Consider the following 17342-nt stretch of genomic DNA (forward strand, 5'->3'; position numbering starts at 1 on the left):
CCCCTCCCCCCCCCCCCTATATCTCTATCTCTCTTCTCTTTTTAGAATCGGTATGTCGCTTTAATCCGACGACGAGTACGCGTCCGATACGTATCCGCTCCTCGTCGGAGAATTAGCGTACGCGCGCGTGCGTTTTTCGTGTCGATACCGATAGGGGGAGGAGGGGAAAGGAAATCCAGCATCCTCTCGCTCCCGCAGCGTCGTCACGGCGACGCTTCGCAGCAGGAAGTCGTAATATTATTCCACATTAAATGAAATCCGCGCGACAATGTCGGATGGGAAGAGAACGAGAGCACGCCGCGTCGGCACGCTCAAAGCGATGCAACACAACACGGCGCGCTCTACGCACACACGCACATATGTACGCACGTATCCTCACACGCATACCTAGCTGTTCCAGGATTGGAAATGAGAGTCGCATATTGGCGCGCCTATTCAGCCCGACGTGGTGCGTGTTTTATTGAATAGCATCGATAGCTTTGCCGCGCGCGCCGTCGTGTATGCACGTCCGATGGAAACGAGCAGGGCTGCCCCGCTTTCCCGATAGTTTACGATGCTCCGTCGTCGGACGGAAACACAACGCCTCCTCACAATAAATTTCTGAGCCGCCTGCGATAAATTAGGCGGAAGTCCGTTACACCGGCTACGCGCCGGAGCTCGAGACGAGCGAGTTAATTGAAGCTGATTCCCGCGGTATTTCGCCGCCCGCTTACGAAGTGCGAGCGAGTGTCACCTTTTTTCTCCCTCTCTTTTTCTCTCGCTTTTTCTCTCTCCAAGAACGACATGCTTTAGAGTCGTGGGTCGAGCTTGAACGATTGAAAAAGTTCGTAACGCGTCGCGCCGCGTCTCGATTCTACGTCTACGACTCTTATAGACTCGACCGTAGCGAATCTCTTCTTGGATCTATGTCCGTTTTTCTCGCTAAAGTTGACCTCGTGTAACCGCTTAGGCCTTATTATTCTTCGGATGTTAGCGTATTATGATGTATCACTGGTTAGATCATGCACCCATTGATTATCGCGTGATCTTTCCGCGCGAACTCTGCACGTGTAATGTCTTCTGATTAAGAACGAGATAACACGGTGTTCTTAAGATCGATAACGAAAGAAGCCGAATTTTAATAACGCGATAGATAAGTCGTCTCGATTTGCATTATCTCTTGAGCTAGTGATTCAAGCCGACGCACAGCATAAACTTACATGAAGAATGTCGGTTGCTAACGAGAAGTTAGAATCGGACCAATGCGAACGCCTGTTACCGTCGAGTCGATACTCCCGAGAGCGCGCGCACACACATAAGTACGCACACGCACGCACGCTTAGAGCGTGTAAACTACATATCTCCGCTCGATTGGATTCATCGAGCGCACTCGCGTTTGTGCACTTCGCTAATTAGACTTGCATTATTCAGTCAGATGAATCGGAAGCCAATCGGTCGTGCGCCATTAATCGAGATCCGGCGATATAGGGCGAAAACAACAGCGGATTCCGCGCTTTTCGTGGGAGTGGCGGCGGCGGCTTTCGCGCGGCGTTGGTCAACGTTTAAGGATCTAACGGGGTTGAATGTACGCCCGGTTTATAAAGAAATTTTATGCTGGTCGTTCGCGCGATAACGTTTTTGTATTCGAAGTTCCGAACGCGGTATCCACGTCGTAAAATAAAAGGGCGAGCCTCGTTTGTGATACGCGAGACAGGTGCGCGCGCTGCGTCTCCCCCCCCCTCCCCCCCACTCCTCTTTCTCTTGCGTAGGAATAACCAACGCCGCAATCTCGGCTCTAAAACGCGATCACGACAGCGTTTTTCAGACGGCCACGATCTCGCAGTGTTCTTGTAATCCGCGCAACGACGCGATCGGGTCAGCCGACGTTTGCAATAAAAACGGGACGTAAGAGCAATTGCACACACAATGACGACTGAACGTATAATTTCTTTTTTATCGCGCGGCATAAGAGACGTACACGCGCTAACTTATCGCAGTAACTTAGTAAAGACTGTAAAGGCCTTTGTAAGGGGAAGTTCAGGGGTCTATAAGCAACTGGCGTCTATAAGCAACACCGTGTGCACGATGCGATTCAATTAGCTGGAAATTGCAATAAAACATGTTGCGGAGTGTGCATAAATGCACCATTATAGATGTACCTTCTATAATTAAACGCTCAATCGATAACATCAATTTTATTTTCTCGTGCAGAACCATTAAGAAAAAAGCTTGAAAGGATGATTTGCTTATTATACGAATAAATTCCCTTCAGATAGGAAATCCAACGCACAATGAGTGAGTTACAGTGTTGTCGAGTCACTCGCTAGGTTGTTATCGATCATTCGGAGATCAGTGCCTATAACGTGGTCTCGCGACGGAATGGTGTTTCGTATCGAATTCGTCTCGCGCCTTATATCACTCAGCGTAACGCTGCCATGAAGATTTAAGAACCCTCCTCGGCTGACACGTGGAAAATCGCACATGTAAAGACGCGGAAGAGCCCTATTCGAGCGTTGCGGAGCTCATAACCGAACTTGCGTACGGCGCTGCATAAACTTCGGGAATTCGCGGTTATGCCCGGCATATACGGATGGAAATATAAATAAACCTGGTGCCAGATAGCGCCGCGGGCCAGATTAATGATAGCCCGAGGTGCCCGAAGGAGGCACAATAATCCTAACTCACTCGACGTTTATACGGGGCGATCTTCTTCCTCTCTTTCCTTACCAGCTCGACCCCTCCGTTCCGCTCGCGGGACGTTCGACTTCTCCTACTACTCGCAATAAACCTCATTTTGTCGTAAAACATTTGCCTCTGGCGTGTAGACGCTCGCGGCAAACCTGCGCGTTGCCGGAAGCATGGAGGGCGGGGGTATTTTCTTAAAATAAATATCTTACGAAAGCACGTCGTAATCCTCCGCTATGCGCGCGGCCGGGCGATCGTTAACTCGCGCGCTTTACCACCCGTGCAAACTGTACCGATCTAAAATCCCCATTGGTGTAGCCACCGACTTTGATTATGTTTGTTCGACGATGCCGCCTCGTAAATCGGCAATGCGGGTCGACGGCGACCGCACAAAGTTGGAGCAACGCTGTGATACCCTCCGACAAGCGGACGCAGCTTTATTGCCGAGCAGGGCTTAACCCTTTCAAGGGAAGTGGATTCGTTTGAATCCGCGTGTGTTTTATCTCTCTGAATGACGCGTCAACCATGATTTAAACGAGTATAATATCAACATCCAAAGGTGATCTTTAGAGACGGGAATTACTCTAAAGAGCTCTCTCTATATGTGGCCAATAAATTTACTATAATTTATACTTATTTGACACGTCAGGAAATAAACATTTTGTGTTAGATCTTTATCGTTTTTTTTTATTACAGTAATAATTAGATAATACCTGCGATTTTAACTCTTTAAGGCCGACATCCATTAGAGTAAAATGTCGTAATTTATGAGATTGTCTTAAAAGATGTTCCTGATGAAAATTTTTTTGTCCAAATAAAATTGGTCGTCGAGAAGTATGATTTTCTATATAAATATATAAAATTATGTACATTGGGCGTTTAAAGTATAAAAATAAGAAAATATTAAAATTATTTTACTTAAAAGATATTTCTTTTCCGCTTGTTTATAACATAGTTGTTGAAGAATATCAGCCAAAATTTTCATGAATATAGTTATATTTACGTTTTTTCACAAATAACTTTATATAAATTCGATCATTGACGACTTTGCTCTATTTGTGATTGCATATATTAGTTTTCAGCTGGAAAGACATTATTTCACGGGTTAGGACGGAGAATATAATTTTATTTAGGATAAATTGATAATATTATATCAATGGAACCATTACCAATAGACGAAATTTGGGGAACGCGCAAAATGAATGTACATTATTATGTATCCTGAGTTTTAAAGAGTTAATCGAAGAATCGTATCCGAGCCAAAAACAAATTTTGCATTTTCGATAATTTCTATTCACGAAGATTTTGACATTATCATATGAAGTTGATCTCGAATTCATAGTGCTAATGTCTGATGCGATGCTCTTCTCAGCTTGTTTTTGTGGATGCAAACGTACGAAATTATTCATGTCAACCAGTGCTAAATTAAACACACAGTCTCTCACGTTATTTCTCGTATAGACTGCGCAGGGAAACTGACCACGTAACTTACGTCGCGCCGTGAATCCGTGCAAAAAGCGACGTACGAAACGATCCAAAGGTCAAGAACGTCCAAGGTCCGTGCGTGACGCTCGAGAATAAATATTAACCAATCAGCTATCAGTGGTGCGTTCCATTTTTTGTTACATCACTGGTTGTGAATAAATTTTCTAGGTGAAAAGTCGACTGGTTACGTTTATTTCTCTCTGCAATTTTTCTCAATATTATTACTTCAATTTTGATGGACTTTCCTGTAAAATATTACTTTAAATTGACTCAAGGATCTATTATTTCTTCGGATAATAATATTTTTAATAAACCACGATAATCATCTTCTCATTTTGCAAAACCGGTTGCTCATATATCGTTTCTTCTCGTAAAACGCTGCAATCAGGAACGACGTATAGGTTGTTTTGCGCACAAACTATGGAATCTTGCCAAAACTCACTTTCGTATTCACATGACGCGAACGACAAATTAATTGAGACGCTGAAAGTTATACTCGGTCTCACTAGCGTATGTTTAAAAAATATATTGATCATCGATTATTTATTTATGTCGAAATTTCGATATCGATGGAATCGACGAAAGCATATCACAGTAAAACATTACGTTGAAATAAATGTTATCCTATCAGAGTATGTTAATGACAACATTGCTATGCCAGATAGCCACTTTTCTAGCGATCTTGGTATTTATCATATTTTTTATCTCCGTAAGCAATATGATTAAGTTTTTCTACCGTCTTTAAACTTTGCATTCTCCCGATCCTAACGTCAATGCAAATTTTTTCATTAATTCTTGTATTCTCTGTCGTATAGAGAATACAAGGAGAATTCATTATCGTCTGTTTCCACTAAGCGGATTGAGTAGGAGCCTTTTACGCTTCATCATAACAACATTATTTTAGCAGCAAAATTATAAATACCACATTTATGTTGTATAAAACAGAATATTACTTCTTAGGACATGCGGATGCACTTCCTCCGTTTATATTTTTTCTCACGTTGCTCTATGTAGTTACACATGTGCACTAAACAGTTCAACGGACTATTGCCTTTTCACAATCCTAATCAGCAGTAACTAACAGATCTTCAGCGTCATAAAACGCTGCATCACCGGCGTTTACGGATGCAATATCTGCTCGTAGTCGTTTCACTCTCGTTTCCGCTAATCACACTCGTTCTCCCCGACCAATCGCCATTAAATCACTCGTAATGCATCGAGCGAAGCTGGACTCGACGGCGCGTAAAGCAACATCTTAATGCGAGAACGCTGATGACGCCGTCATCGCGTCGTCCCCCTGCGTAACTTTTCTCGCCGACTTCTATTCTCGCTTCCAACATAAAATCAGAGCGAGTATACGCGTTCCCATGGGCGCCGTCAGGAAACTGCAATAGAGTGCACTTGCATCTCGTAAAGAGCTTTTAAAACCAAAATGTAATTTCGTTCATTTCACGTAGAATTTCACCAAGTAATTTGTTATTAAAAAAAAAACGAACATAGGCGCGATTTAAGACGAAAGCGAATTAACGATGATTAATATTAAATGAAGCGTTCAAGACTAGCTATCCATATACTAGGTATCAAGTTTTTTTTAAGACAGCGTGATAGCACGCCACGTTACGTAAGTTTGCCGCGAACTGCCACCCGTCGAGCTAGCATCGTCGAGTTAATACAAATTAATCGCGTCCTCGGTGCTGCAAAAAAATAAATTAACGCGCCCAGTATGTACCTGGTTGTAGAGAAAATCCTGTCGGCGCCCATGTGCAACGCCCCACTACCAGCGCGCGACGTTTCCGCGGCCGTCAGCCGGTTTCTGTCGGTGTTCGCCGCTCGTGGGATGCTGCCAACTCGCGAAGTTCGCCGTCACGCACGGCCCAAGAGCGCCGACCACCAACCGGGATATTTCTAGTCCGGCTCTCCCGCGACTTAGTACCTGACCGCGTGTGCACGGTGCATCTTGTCGCGACGCTCGGCCGGGTGTTCCCGATATACACACTTCGCGGCTCATTGTGTCGCGTTGCGGTGCCGATTTTGCCGAACCGCGCGTCGTCCGATCTTGTGACGGATGTGACAGGCCGGAAGCATGGCCGACAGGAATATCGTAAAGCCGAGGCGAAAACGGCTCGACGACCTTTCTAGGTCAAGGTCGGAGAGGTCGGAGAGACCGAAAGAGCCGGCCAGGCCGCCGCGAATGAGGGCGCAGGTCGCGCATACAACAACGACGCACAATTCCAATCATGGAAATGCCGTGCAGCGCAACACGTTTGTGGAAGTACAGCACAAACCGAGTTAGTTGCCAGGCTCATTTTTAGAAACGTCCGGCCGCCTGATGATGGGTGTTCAGTCTATGAGAGACCGGCTGAATCGGTGCCGTTCGACCTTCTTTTCCCAACGCTTTGCTCTAAAAATATAATTGCATTTTTGAATAAGTGGATGATAATCCGAGGAAAGAAAAGCACTCTCATGAATTGAGCATACGACGTGACCGTAAAATCTCCTGTTAATTATTGTGAAATTTTTGCGAAAATTTCAGAAGATATTCGCCACAATATATTTCTAAGATAGATACATGATGACTTCTTTATATTTTTGCTAAGTCCAATCGAGTCTGATCTAACTTCAGTCAGTTTTAGAGCCGATTTTTCATTTTCTGATTAACTTGTAATTTAGGCCTATAATATGATGGTAATGTAAAAATTATGTTTTTCTATTCATGGTTAGTCTTTAAACTTTAAAAATTACCACTACAAAATCATCAGTGTAATGATGAACCATGAGTAGAAAAATTCACAATTTTTTAATTATCATCAGCTTAAGTCTAAACGATAAATTAATCAGAAAATGAAGAACCAGACATACAGTAACAACGATCAAGAAAAAGCGAACAAGCGTAACAATAAGTGATTAAACGTATCGTTCAAAAATTTGTTTTCAGCCGAGAAGGCCCCGATGACGACCCTCGACGAGAACGTGAACCGCGTACCAGGACAGCGTAAGACAACCGAAAACATGGGTGAGTCTCTTCTCTCTCAGCCGGTTAAGTGTTTGCTCGGCTGCACTCTTAAAATCCGGCTGGCCGTCCGTTCGTTTGTTCGTTTTTTTCACCGTTTCCGCGCTCGTAAATCGCGTCGCTGATCACGGCCGCGGTGCCGAGAGCCTCCTAAAAATGTAACGATTCCGTTGCGACGACCGACTTCTCTCGCGTGCACCAGGGCCCCCCTCTCTTTCTCTCGTAAAATACTTTTCCTTTGTGTGTACGAAAGAAAGCCAACAAAAGCGCTCGACTCGTCGGGAATTCTCGCCGGATCAGATTTTGCGACGAGCTCGCGGCCAGCTTTCTCGGGCATCGCCCGACTTCTTGCGATTCGCGAAAGGTTTGCCGCGAGTTTACAACTTTTCCGAATCGTTCGCGGCAGAAGCCGCCTTGTTCTTTCGGATTCACGTGAGTCCTCCTAACATTGGCCGCATACATTTCAAGCATGACGCGGAAGAACGAACGCGGTATGAAAGTTTATTATTAAATCGCGCTCCAGCGGCAGCAAAACTGGAATTTTCTTGAATGTCACCGAACGCTTTTTCTCACGACGCGTGACCGATCGCGAATGAGATTTCTGGTCAATAATTCAACCATCCTTTTGCATCATCTCCCCTCCCCTCTCCTTCCCCCTCCCTCTCTTAAACAAATCACAATCGATATTAACGCTCCATCTTAATTCCAATTGAATCCCATCTCGGTGATTACATGTTGCATCGTTTGCTTACCTTCAAAAAAATATGTTACTTTAATTAACATTACACTTGTAGGGATAATTTCTTTTAATATTTATTCACATGTCGATTTACACTCATACGTTTCGCGAGCTGGTAATAACAGCTCTGCGGCAAAACTATATGGGAAAGTAGAAAAAAGAATCTTCAAGTTGCGCGCAATCGTATTAAACGCATAAAATGATCTCGTCGCTCTCGTTGATACTCGCGACAACGTGCACTCCTGCAAACGCGCATTGTACATCTTCCACTTGCTTTTGCGTGCCTCCGGCGTTTCGGTTAATTAGATCCCCGCGTATTCTTTTGCCCCGCTGAGTGCGTCCAGACGAGAAATTCGTCGCCCTATACTTACGGCCGTAACACGATAATGATTCGTACGATCGCGAGATTGCAAGGGACCTCGGAGGTCGGATGGCGTGTGCACCGCGTCGACGATGATGACGCGTATCTGTCGTGTGGAGGTAGAGACGGCGGCGACGGCAAGGAGAAGCAGAAGAAGCCGGGACTGTAGAATTGGCGCTCGCGCGGGTATAATTGGCCGTTCGTTCGCAATAAGTAATCGCCGAAGGCTCTCTCCTTCGGAGAAACGTTTCGTCGTGTAACACGGTATCTCCGACCTCGTCAACGTTACTCGTAATTGAAGATGTCCGCCGTGTACCTGATCTTCTTATTGAGATACGATCGTAATTAAACGTGGCCAGCTTCCGATAGGAATATGGCTTTTAATGGCCGAGTCGCTTGATAACACGAATATTCCTCATAATAAATTGAAGCGAAGATCTTGACAAACACAATACACTTGACAATACACCATTATTGAGATACGATTAATATAACGTTTAAAGCTTTTTTTGCAAAATTTTTCCACGCACGAAAACGCGCTATTTTTTCTTCAATAATTTGTGAAGAGGAATAAAATAATCGTTTAATGTTTATTCGTTCGTAATTGCGAGTGTTTAATTTGCTTGAAAAATATTCGCGATGCTTACTCTTTGCTGGCGAAATTACTGAAATACATGACCGCCGGCGAAATATGTTCATCGAGAACATATGTGAGATGAGTTTAAAGCGACGTGAACAAAGGTTGAAGATGCCGCGCCGGCTGTTATGCGTTGCTTCGAGTATGACGAGGCATAGTGTTGGACGTCATTGAAGACGTTGGCCATGACACTACGAGATAATACGTTACTACGATCGTGATTTATATCGTCACGCTTAGTCGAAACTGCGAATATATCAGGATAAGTGTACGCAATCGTACCGGGTCACATTGCTGACGTTATTAAAAATTCACAATTCATTGCTTTATTATATATATAGTCACGCATATCAGTGAAATTTTTATTACGCTTTTTTCGCCGGTGAGTACAAAGCGTATGATACGGAAAATAAATGGAAAAATATTGAAAGTGTGTCTGTTAATTATACGGGTCGCGTGCATTAATTATTACAGGTCAAATAAAAAGTATATCGATCTCGGCGCGAAGCAAAGTTTTATCACTCGACCCAGTTCTTCTCTAATTAGATTCCGAATGTCGTATCAAACTGCAGTTTCTCCCGATATCTCTCGACATCGCTAATAAATGTGCGACAGAGGTGTGGCGAAATCAACTCGTGCGGGTCGTACAATTGTTGCGCACTTTGATAATGGAGAGACATCGTCGTGTAAAGTAAAAGCTAAAGTAAAACCGCTGCTTTGTTTTTTGATCGTGTGCCCACGCGCGATTTATTCATCCCGGCGTGCACGAGAAGTGATCGCAAATGTATCGAGGATAATCATAGGGAGGAATGGGCGTTGTCTACGCAAATAGCGTTGTGAGACGCGATTCTTATATGCAGCAAGACGTAAGAAATCGAACGTTGGTACTGTTTTTCGCTCGAATTTCCTCCTAACGTATAATCATTGCCGATGCACTGTCGTAACGCGAGTAACGATCGACCTGTTGACGCATTATGCCAGACGATAATAATTTTACAAGCGAGAATTTCTTCCTTCGTTCTCCAGTTTCACTTGAAAACCGAGTATTTCATTTTTACGCACGACAACGGCATTTTTCATGCCGTTTCTTTCAGTAGAGAAACTCGGTTTCCTCCGCGCGTATGGGAAATTGCTTCCCGGAGAAACTGATCGATTGTATACAGGGAAAATATTAACGGTGAAATTGAAAAAAAATACTTAGTACTCGCACACAAATGATAACGCATATATTTTCATTTTCTTTTTCTACATCTCACAAGCGCTAAATTATGATTACTGATAATGTGCATAGAGAGGCCGCGTGATTTCTAATAATATTCGCGTATGTATAGTTTGACTTATCGCGCTGCGTCGAGTCTAAACGCGGGTATCTTAACCCTTTGCACTCCAGCCTAGTAATGCATAGAGGCTATTAGTTCCAAGTACATACCTATGATGTAGAAGAAAAATAGAGTCGTTTCAATAAAACAAAATTTTTATTTCTTAGCTATTTTATAACAAAACATATTCTAACTTATATTATAAAAGAAAAACATAAATTTTAGGACTTAAAATTTCTTAAAGTGCCGAGGCAGCAAAACAACCATGTCGCCGCTACGGCGACAGCGGAGTGCAAAGGGTTAAAGAATTTCGCCGGCGCCCGGGACTGCGAAGATTATGCTGACCGGATAAACGGACGCGCAGTTTTCTCCCCCAACGCAGCCAGCGAGACACTCAGGAATACGATCTTCCGACTACTTTTACGTTCAACTTTCACGAGTCACTCTGATCGGACGATCCGCCGCTCACGCTGACGGTTTAAATCCCATTTCTCTCACAGCTGATCCGAGTCACGTGTCACGGGTCAGCGCGTTAGACACGTAACCGGCGGCGGTTAGTCTTGGACTGTTTGTTTTCGTGCCGCGTGCAATAAATTACATTCTGAGCCCGCGACCGTTTACGTGCTCCACCGGTGTCAAGGCCTACACACGTGCTGTGTATATCTTTCTCGCCGTCCTTCCTCTTGGTCCTTTGTGCCTGTTCGGCCAATGGGATATGAAGGCGAGATAACGGTGAATAAAGCGACTCTTAATCCAGGAATGGTGAGCGAGCAAGTGTAATTTGCGTCAAAGCCCTTTAAAATCAAACTTTGCTTTGTTATTTGCCGTTGTTACTACTGCGAAAAAATTCATTAACATTGTCACTAAGAATGATTTTCATCAAAGTCCAATTAAACTAGTCGACAATTTAAAATTGCTATCATGTGTTATGTGCTCTATCTTACTACACAGATATATATTATTCACTTTTTGATTATTATTGAACGACAAATTATAATACTGGAAATTGGTGCTGACAGTTATTATTATTCATTAATTAGCTTAATCAGAGTTTGGTGAAAATCAGAGTTTAATGAAAATCAACTTAAGCCCCTCGCATTGTAAATATTTTTTACGTATATCTGTTCACTTTTTAAATTGTATATATACAAAGAACTAAATAAATTTGATTACAAATATTCGTATTATGATTATATTGCATAAATTTTGTAAATTTTATTATCTTGAAATAATCGGAACTTTTTTCAAATGCTATATCAATACTGTAGATAAACACGAATGATATTTCCGTAATTCTTCCGATAACACTTATTGATCCTCTTTCTCTTCGTGACTTGTATGTCCACGGTTTGTAATCACAACGTTTTCAACTGTTGCAGAATCTATAAGAAGAAACGAACGAATAGAAAGGATCTCGCCGATGAACGCGCAAGTGGAGGACGACGCATCGGTGGAGGACCATGGGCAACCTGTCCAAGTGGTACTTGCCCATCCAGATCATACCTTCGAATTAGATGAAGATGCATTGGCCGAAATTCTCCTACATGACGACGTGAAAGATAGAAGTGTGGTTGTCGTGTCTGTTGCAGGTGCCTTCAGAAAAGGCAAAAGTTTCCTTCTTGACTTCTTTCTTCGTTACATGAACAGCAAGGTAGGCGAGAGATTAAGAGCCATGCCACACAGAAAAACACAAGCAATAAGACTTAAGCAATAAGAAAATTAACCAATCGTAGTCGATTATTCTCCATTCTCCGGCCGAAAAATAATCAACTATGACCGTTCACTTTTCTCACTGCTTAAATCTTACTATTTACGTTTTTTTGTGTATCATATATAGTTTTGAAGGTTCGAAAAAAACTAGTTTTTTTTTTTTTTCAATTTTTCCGCGGATTTCTACGATTTCTGTCTCAAGCGTAGAAAAATTCGTTTAGAAAAATTCACACGTGTGAATTTCAATTAAAACCTACCACATTTACTTTTTCCCGTAAAGAAGATAAAAAATCGAAAAAATTCGCGGAAAATGGGAAAAAATTCAGTTTTTTTTTTCCTTCAAAAATGAAAATTCCATAACCCTAAGTTTGAAAATAGACGTTTTATAGTCATGATCACCGATACCGAGCGTATCAACGTTGCGTATCGCAAATGTTTACCAAGTTTGTATTATTCCATGTTTGCTCGTTCGACCAATGCCAAACTCGGAACCACGTTGGGGCAACGAATGCCACGCCACATTCGACCGTAATTTCTGTTGCATCAACGACAGTACACGTTGCACAACGACACGGACACTTGGTTGGGCGCCGAGGATGAGCCGTTGGGCGGTTTCTCGTGGAGGGGCGGTTCCGAAAGGGACACCACGGGTATATTGATGTGGTCGAAGGTTTACCCCGCCACTCTGGCGAATGGCGAGAAGATTGCTGTAATTCTTATGGACACTCAAGGCGCTTTCGATAGCCAGTCGACAGTCCGAGACTGCGCGACAGTGTTCGCATTAAGTACGATGTTGTCCTCCGTGCAGATATATAATTTGTCGCAAAACATCCAAGAGGACGATCTCCAGCATCTGCAGCTATTCACCGAGTACGGTAGACTGGCGTTGGAGAGCTCCGACAGCACGCCCTTTCAGAGATTGCAGTTCTTAATCAGAGATTGGGTTTATCCGTATGAGGCGGAATACGGCGCGGACGGCGGGAAGATGTTGCTCAACAAGAGACTGCAGATCTCCGACATGCAACACGCGGAATTGCAGAGCCTGCGTAAGCACATCAAGTCCTGCTTCTCGGACATATCGTGTTTCCTCATGCCACATCCCGGTCTCGAGATCGCAACGAATCCGAACTTCGACGGTAGATTGTCCGAGATACAGAGCGAGTTCAAGAAGCAGCTGAAGGTGCTCATACCGATGATACTGGCACCGGAAAATCTGGTGACGAAGAAGATCAACGGCCAAGTTGTAAAAGCGCGAGATCTGTTGGAATATTTCAAGAGTTACATGAAGATCTACAAAGGAGATGAACTTCCTGAACCGAAAAGCATGCTTGTGGTATGTGTAATTCCATGTTTCTTTATTTATTTATAGAAATTATGGTTTTCACTTATTAATATCCGATTTCTCGTTTTTTTTTTTTTTTTTTCCTTTCGATTAATCCTTTCGTTACGAATGACCACTGTAGTGACCGCTCAAGGATTTCTGTGTGTAAGAATGGTTGCTACTCCTGGATTATGTACGAACAGACCACTCGTTACTAAGATATATTAGACCTAGACTAACAATCCTTTATTACTCTAATGATAAAGGCAAAGTCGAAATGAGATTCTGGTCTTTCTGCCTTGAAAAGTAAACTCCGCTCTATCTTTATACGGACTCTGTCATACAGTGCATGCTCGCATCTCGTTCCCCTGTATAGCAGAAGCATAGTAGCGGTCAACTCCGCTTTTGAGAAAAGGTTAAAGCAAAAGGTCGCGTTAATTACTTCAGCCATTAGTTGTGTTGTGTATTTACAGGCCACAGCGGAAGCGAACAACCTGTCGGCTGTAGCCGAAGCTAAAGATTTATATCTTCAGATGATGGAAAATATATGCGGCGGGGCAAAGCCATTTATGGCGACCGCACACTTAGAATCGGAACATCATCATTGTGTAGACTCGGCTCTTCGTCAGTTCCAGAATAAACGAAAGATGGGTGGAGAAGAGTTCAGTCAAATATATATGGAAAAATTGATCAAGGTGAATGTAATTCTCTGCTAATTTTTTAAAATATTATACTGGTAACGGTTAAAATGTACGCTACGTGTCTTTTATTTTAATTATTTTTAGCTCGATTTTTTATTTTATCAAAGATGTTATCTTTTTCTTTCGCAAACAGGATATGGACGACGCTTTCTTGCAATTCAAGGCGCACAATGAGAGCAAAAATATCTTCAAAGCAGCGCGAACTCCGGCAGTGTTTTTCGCGATCGCCGTCACTATGTATATTTTGTCGGGAATATTTGGTCTTGTCGGTCTGTACACAATAGCGAATGTATGCAACCTTATTATGGGTATCGGCCTCCTCACACTTGTCCTCTGGGCATATATAAGGTAAATTAAATTCCAACATGCTCGAAATATACTAAGGGACATTGAAAATGCTTCACCCAGAAAAACATATGGGGCTGAAACTTGACAGAAAATTCAAGACCAAATAATCCTAGTTTGTTGGCAAAACAAACATTGGTTCGTATAACATGGCCCAAAATAAGACATGTGATTATATACTACTGAGAACAATAGGAATATATCCTCTAATTTCGAGCTTTTATCCAGATAAGCCCTTCTAGATAAGGCATTTAAGGGATATTTTCATTGCCCCTTAGTATAACTTCCAACTATTCGTTTTATTATCTCCTTCGTTATTTCTTATTAACGTTTTTTTTTTTTCATACTTAGGTATAGCGGTGAATTCAGAGAAATCGGCACGCAGATAGACGATTTAGCGAGTACTATATGGGAAAATGTAAGTATGCAAGTTTTTTTAAAAGCTGATAAAAAGTTTCTTATCTCTCACATATATTTGTCAATTCTTTTATTGTATGGGTATATGAAACTTTTCTGATGAAAATTATATTGTCCACAGTGTACTAGTGAAAAACAATATTTGCGAAAGGTAGAGATTTTTTCACTCATTTCATTAGTTTTATAAACGTATAACGTACTTATTTTATACTTAATTTATGTAAAATCAAAATTGAAGAGAACCTTATTTGGAAAAAAATTATTACTATATTAGTGTGATATATTCACTAAATATCAAAATCTGCACTGAAATCACATTTATAAACATTTATAAACATTTATATGTATCTTTCATGTGTCACGTACATAAGGAGCACTTCTCTCTGTTGCAATGTGTATATAATTTGCATATTATTAACATGGATTATATAAATCATATGGTATTTGCATCACAATTAATATTTAACATTTTCTTATTGCAACAGGTCTGGCTATGCGCTCATCTTTGTTACAAATTAACTTATAAATTAAGATACCTCATCCTTTCTGTTATTGTAACTGTTCTCGCGATACCAGTGTGTCATTATACTTATCTCGATCTTCGTAGGCACGGCTACATCTGATCCCACGCTTTTCTCCCTCTTTAATTTTGACACTTACAGATTCTTTCAATCTCAAATAACTTCTTGCGTTTTTACGCTTTTATATTTCACTAATTCTTTTCGTACTAATTAAAGTCACCTGATGATAACAAGCATAACCATTAATATCGTTCTTTTATTGTTTTTTGTTTTTTATTCCTATCTCATAAGCTGAGTGTTAACAGGAGCAAATATCGAAAAGGTATGGCATTTGGCTACATATACGATCATATATTTGATAACTATTAACATTGACTGCATTTTTCTGTTCAAACCGTTACAACTGTGACTGCTTAATCAAACTTTATATTACTTGGGTGTAATTTAAGTTATATGTAATAAACGCTGCATCCTAAAACCGGGAAAAAATACATGATTTCAAATGTATAACGCTATATATTATAGTTGTTATTAAGATGTGTGCAGTAATGAAGTGAAGAATTGTATTTTACTTTTGTTCAGTTAATGAAGCCAGTCTACCAACAATTTGTGGAGAAGTCAGTGTCTGTAGCAGTGGCACAGGCTGCTGAAATGGCTACAAATTCAACATTGAACGCCACTGTCACTGCCAATGGCAAACCTAAATTCTCGTAATATTCATTCCCAGATTATCCGAATTGTTTAAGTGGATCGAAGCATTGTATCCTTATATTAACACCAATAAGTGGCATAACCAGACTTTATAATACATTGTCCTCTGACGTACCACCAGGAATAGTTTCTTCTCTGTTCAAATCAAACTAAAGATTACAGCTTGAACATACTAATTTGAAATGACTGTGAATGTTATATGATATATGATGAAAATTGTGATTGCTAGTATTATCTATAATTCTTTTTGGTATTGTTATGAAAATAAAATCTTGTTCCAATGGAAGATATTATATAACTTGATCTAAAAATTTTATCACATGGGGATGTTATTACCTACAGTTATAACAAGTTACTAATTATCACAAGGAGAGGAATATGCATTTGTCAAAATGTTAAAAAAGAGAAATTATAAAGATAAATATAATGTCAATATATAGTATACCATAGCTCTTTCTTTTTCATTAAATACGTGCAGCTTTTTCTTGTTGTATCCATTACATCGAAAGTGCATTTTGCAACCGATTTTCCTTTTTGTTTGTTTTCATATAAGCAGGATTTTGTTTTCTTGTCAAGATTACATGCTTGTTATTTCATTCTTTATTTATATGCTTGGACTAACAAAGTTCAGATTTTGTTTGTGCCAGAAACACTGTACATCAGTTATACTGAGTTATTTTTTAATAAAAGAAGGAATGTATATACCGCGCACGATGTTACTCACATTCTACATATTTTGAAACAGCGATAAATATACTTAGAATTCATTTAATCACTATATAAAAGAGATATTCATGCGCCATATTGCTGTAGTATATGACCTCATTAAATACAAATATCTCGAAGTTGTGCGATGTTACATTAATCTTAAAATTAAGTATTTAAGATAAGTCTTACATATTATATTACGCTAACACACTATTAATAGTGCTCAAATTTGCGCCGTAAACATATGCTAGACTTTATTTCTTATATTACTCATTGGATAAATCTAAGAGATCTTTTATCTAAATAATAAATTCTTTTTCAAATAAAAAAAAAATATGTAATATTACATTTATTTTTGTCTAAAAAAAGTAATCTAGTATTACACAAATTACTTATATATTTGTAAACTTATAAAGTTTGTAAATGACATAGATATTTTATAAAACGTCAACTTTTTTGTATCTCGAACTTTGTGCAATGGGTAATTCCGATAATAAAATCCGACATATGCATGTATCTAGATTCGATCGTCTTGCCAAACGATTATCTTATATTTGATCGAATGTATTTGATAGAGTTAAGTATTTGTCTTTTGGTTCGCGCTTTTCAACGAAATTCGTTAACAAATTAACACTGAATTGAGGTAAATAAAATATTGGATACACGTGAAGAATTTTATCGTAAAATATTAAT

The 17342-nt window shown here is 40.7% G+C and overlaps 1 protein-coding gene and 1 long non-coding RNA gene across 7 annotated transcripts in view; one reads left to right on the forward strand and one right to left on the reverse strand.

The window, feature by feature from the left end:
* Positions 1–16786, forward strand: part of LOC106747404 (atlastin) — a 20608-nt gene extending 3822 nt beyond the window's left edge. For 2 of the 6 annotated variants that reach the window (XM_014624896.1, XM_014624897.1), the window contains exons 2-9: positions 7085–7162; positions 11595–11866; positions 12479–13258; positions 13720–13941; positions 14081–14295; positions 14644–14710; positions 14831–14860; positions 15195–15806. In XM_014624896.1, the coding sequence (XP_014480382.1) occupies positions 7085–7162; positions 11595–11866; positions 12479–13258; positions 13720–13941; positions 14081–14295; positions 14644–14710; positions 14831–14860; positions 15195–15332 (1802 nt within the window). In that variant the 3' untranslated portion in view covers positions 15333–15806. The other 4 variants (XM_014624893.1, XM_014624894.1, XM_014624899.1 and 1 more) reach the window with 4 other exon arrangements.
* On the reverse strand, positions 3818–5970 carry LOC106747408. Its single transcript, XR_001374652.1, has 3 exons — positions 5879–5970; positions 5103–5534; positions 3818–4349 (listed from the first exon to the last, which is right to left on the reverse strand). It is a non-coding gene; the product is annotated as an uncharacterized LOC106747408 (long non-coding RNA).
* Positions 16787–17342: the final 556 nt, after the last annotated feature.

The sequence above is a fragment of the Dinoponera quadriceps genome, unplaced genomic scaffold (genome assembly GCF_001313825.1).
Source record: "Dinoponera quadriceps isolate SergipeBrazil2010 unplaced genomic scaffold, ASM131382v1 scaffold2414, whole genome shotgun sequence".
In the NCBI taxonomy this organism is placed as follows: Eukaryota; Metazoa; Arthropoda; class Insecta; order Hymenoptera; family Formicidae; genus Dinoponera; species Dinoponera quadriceps.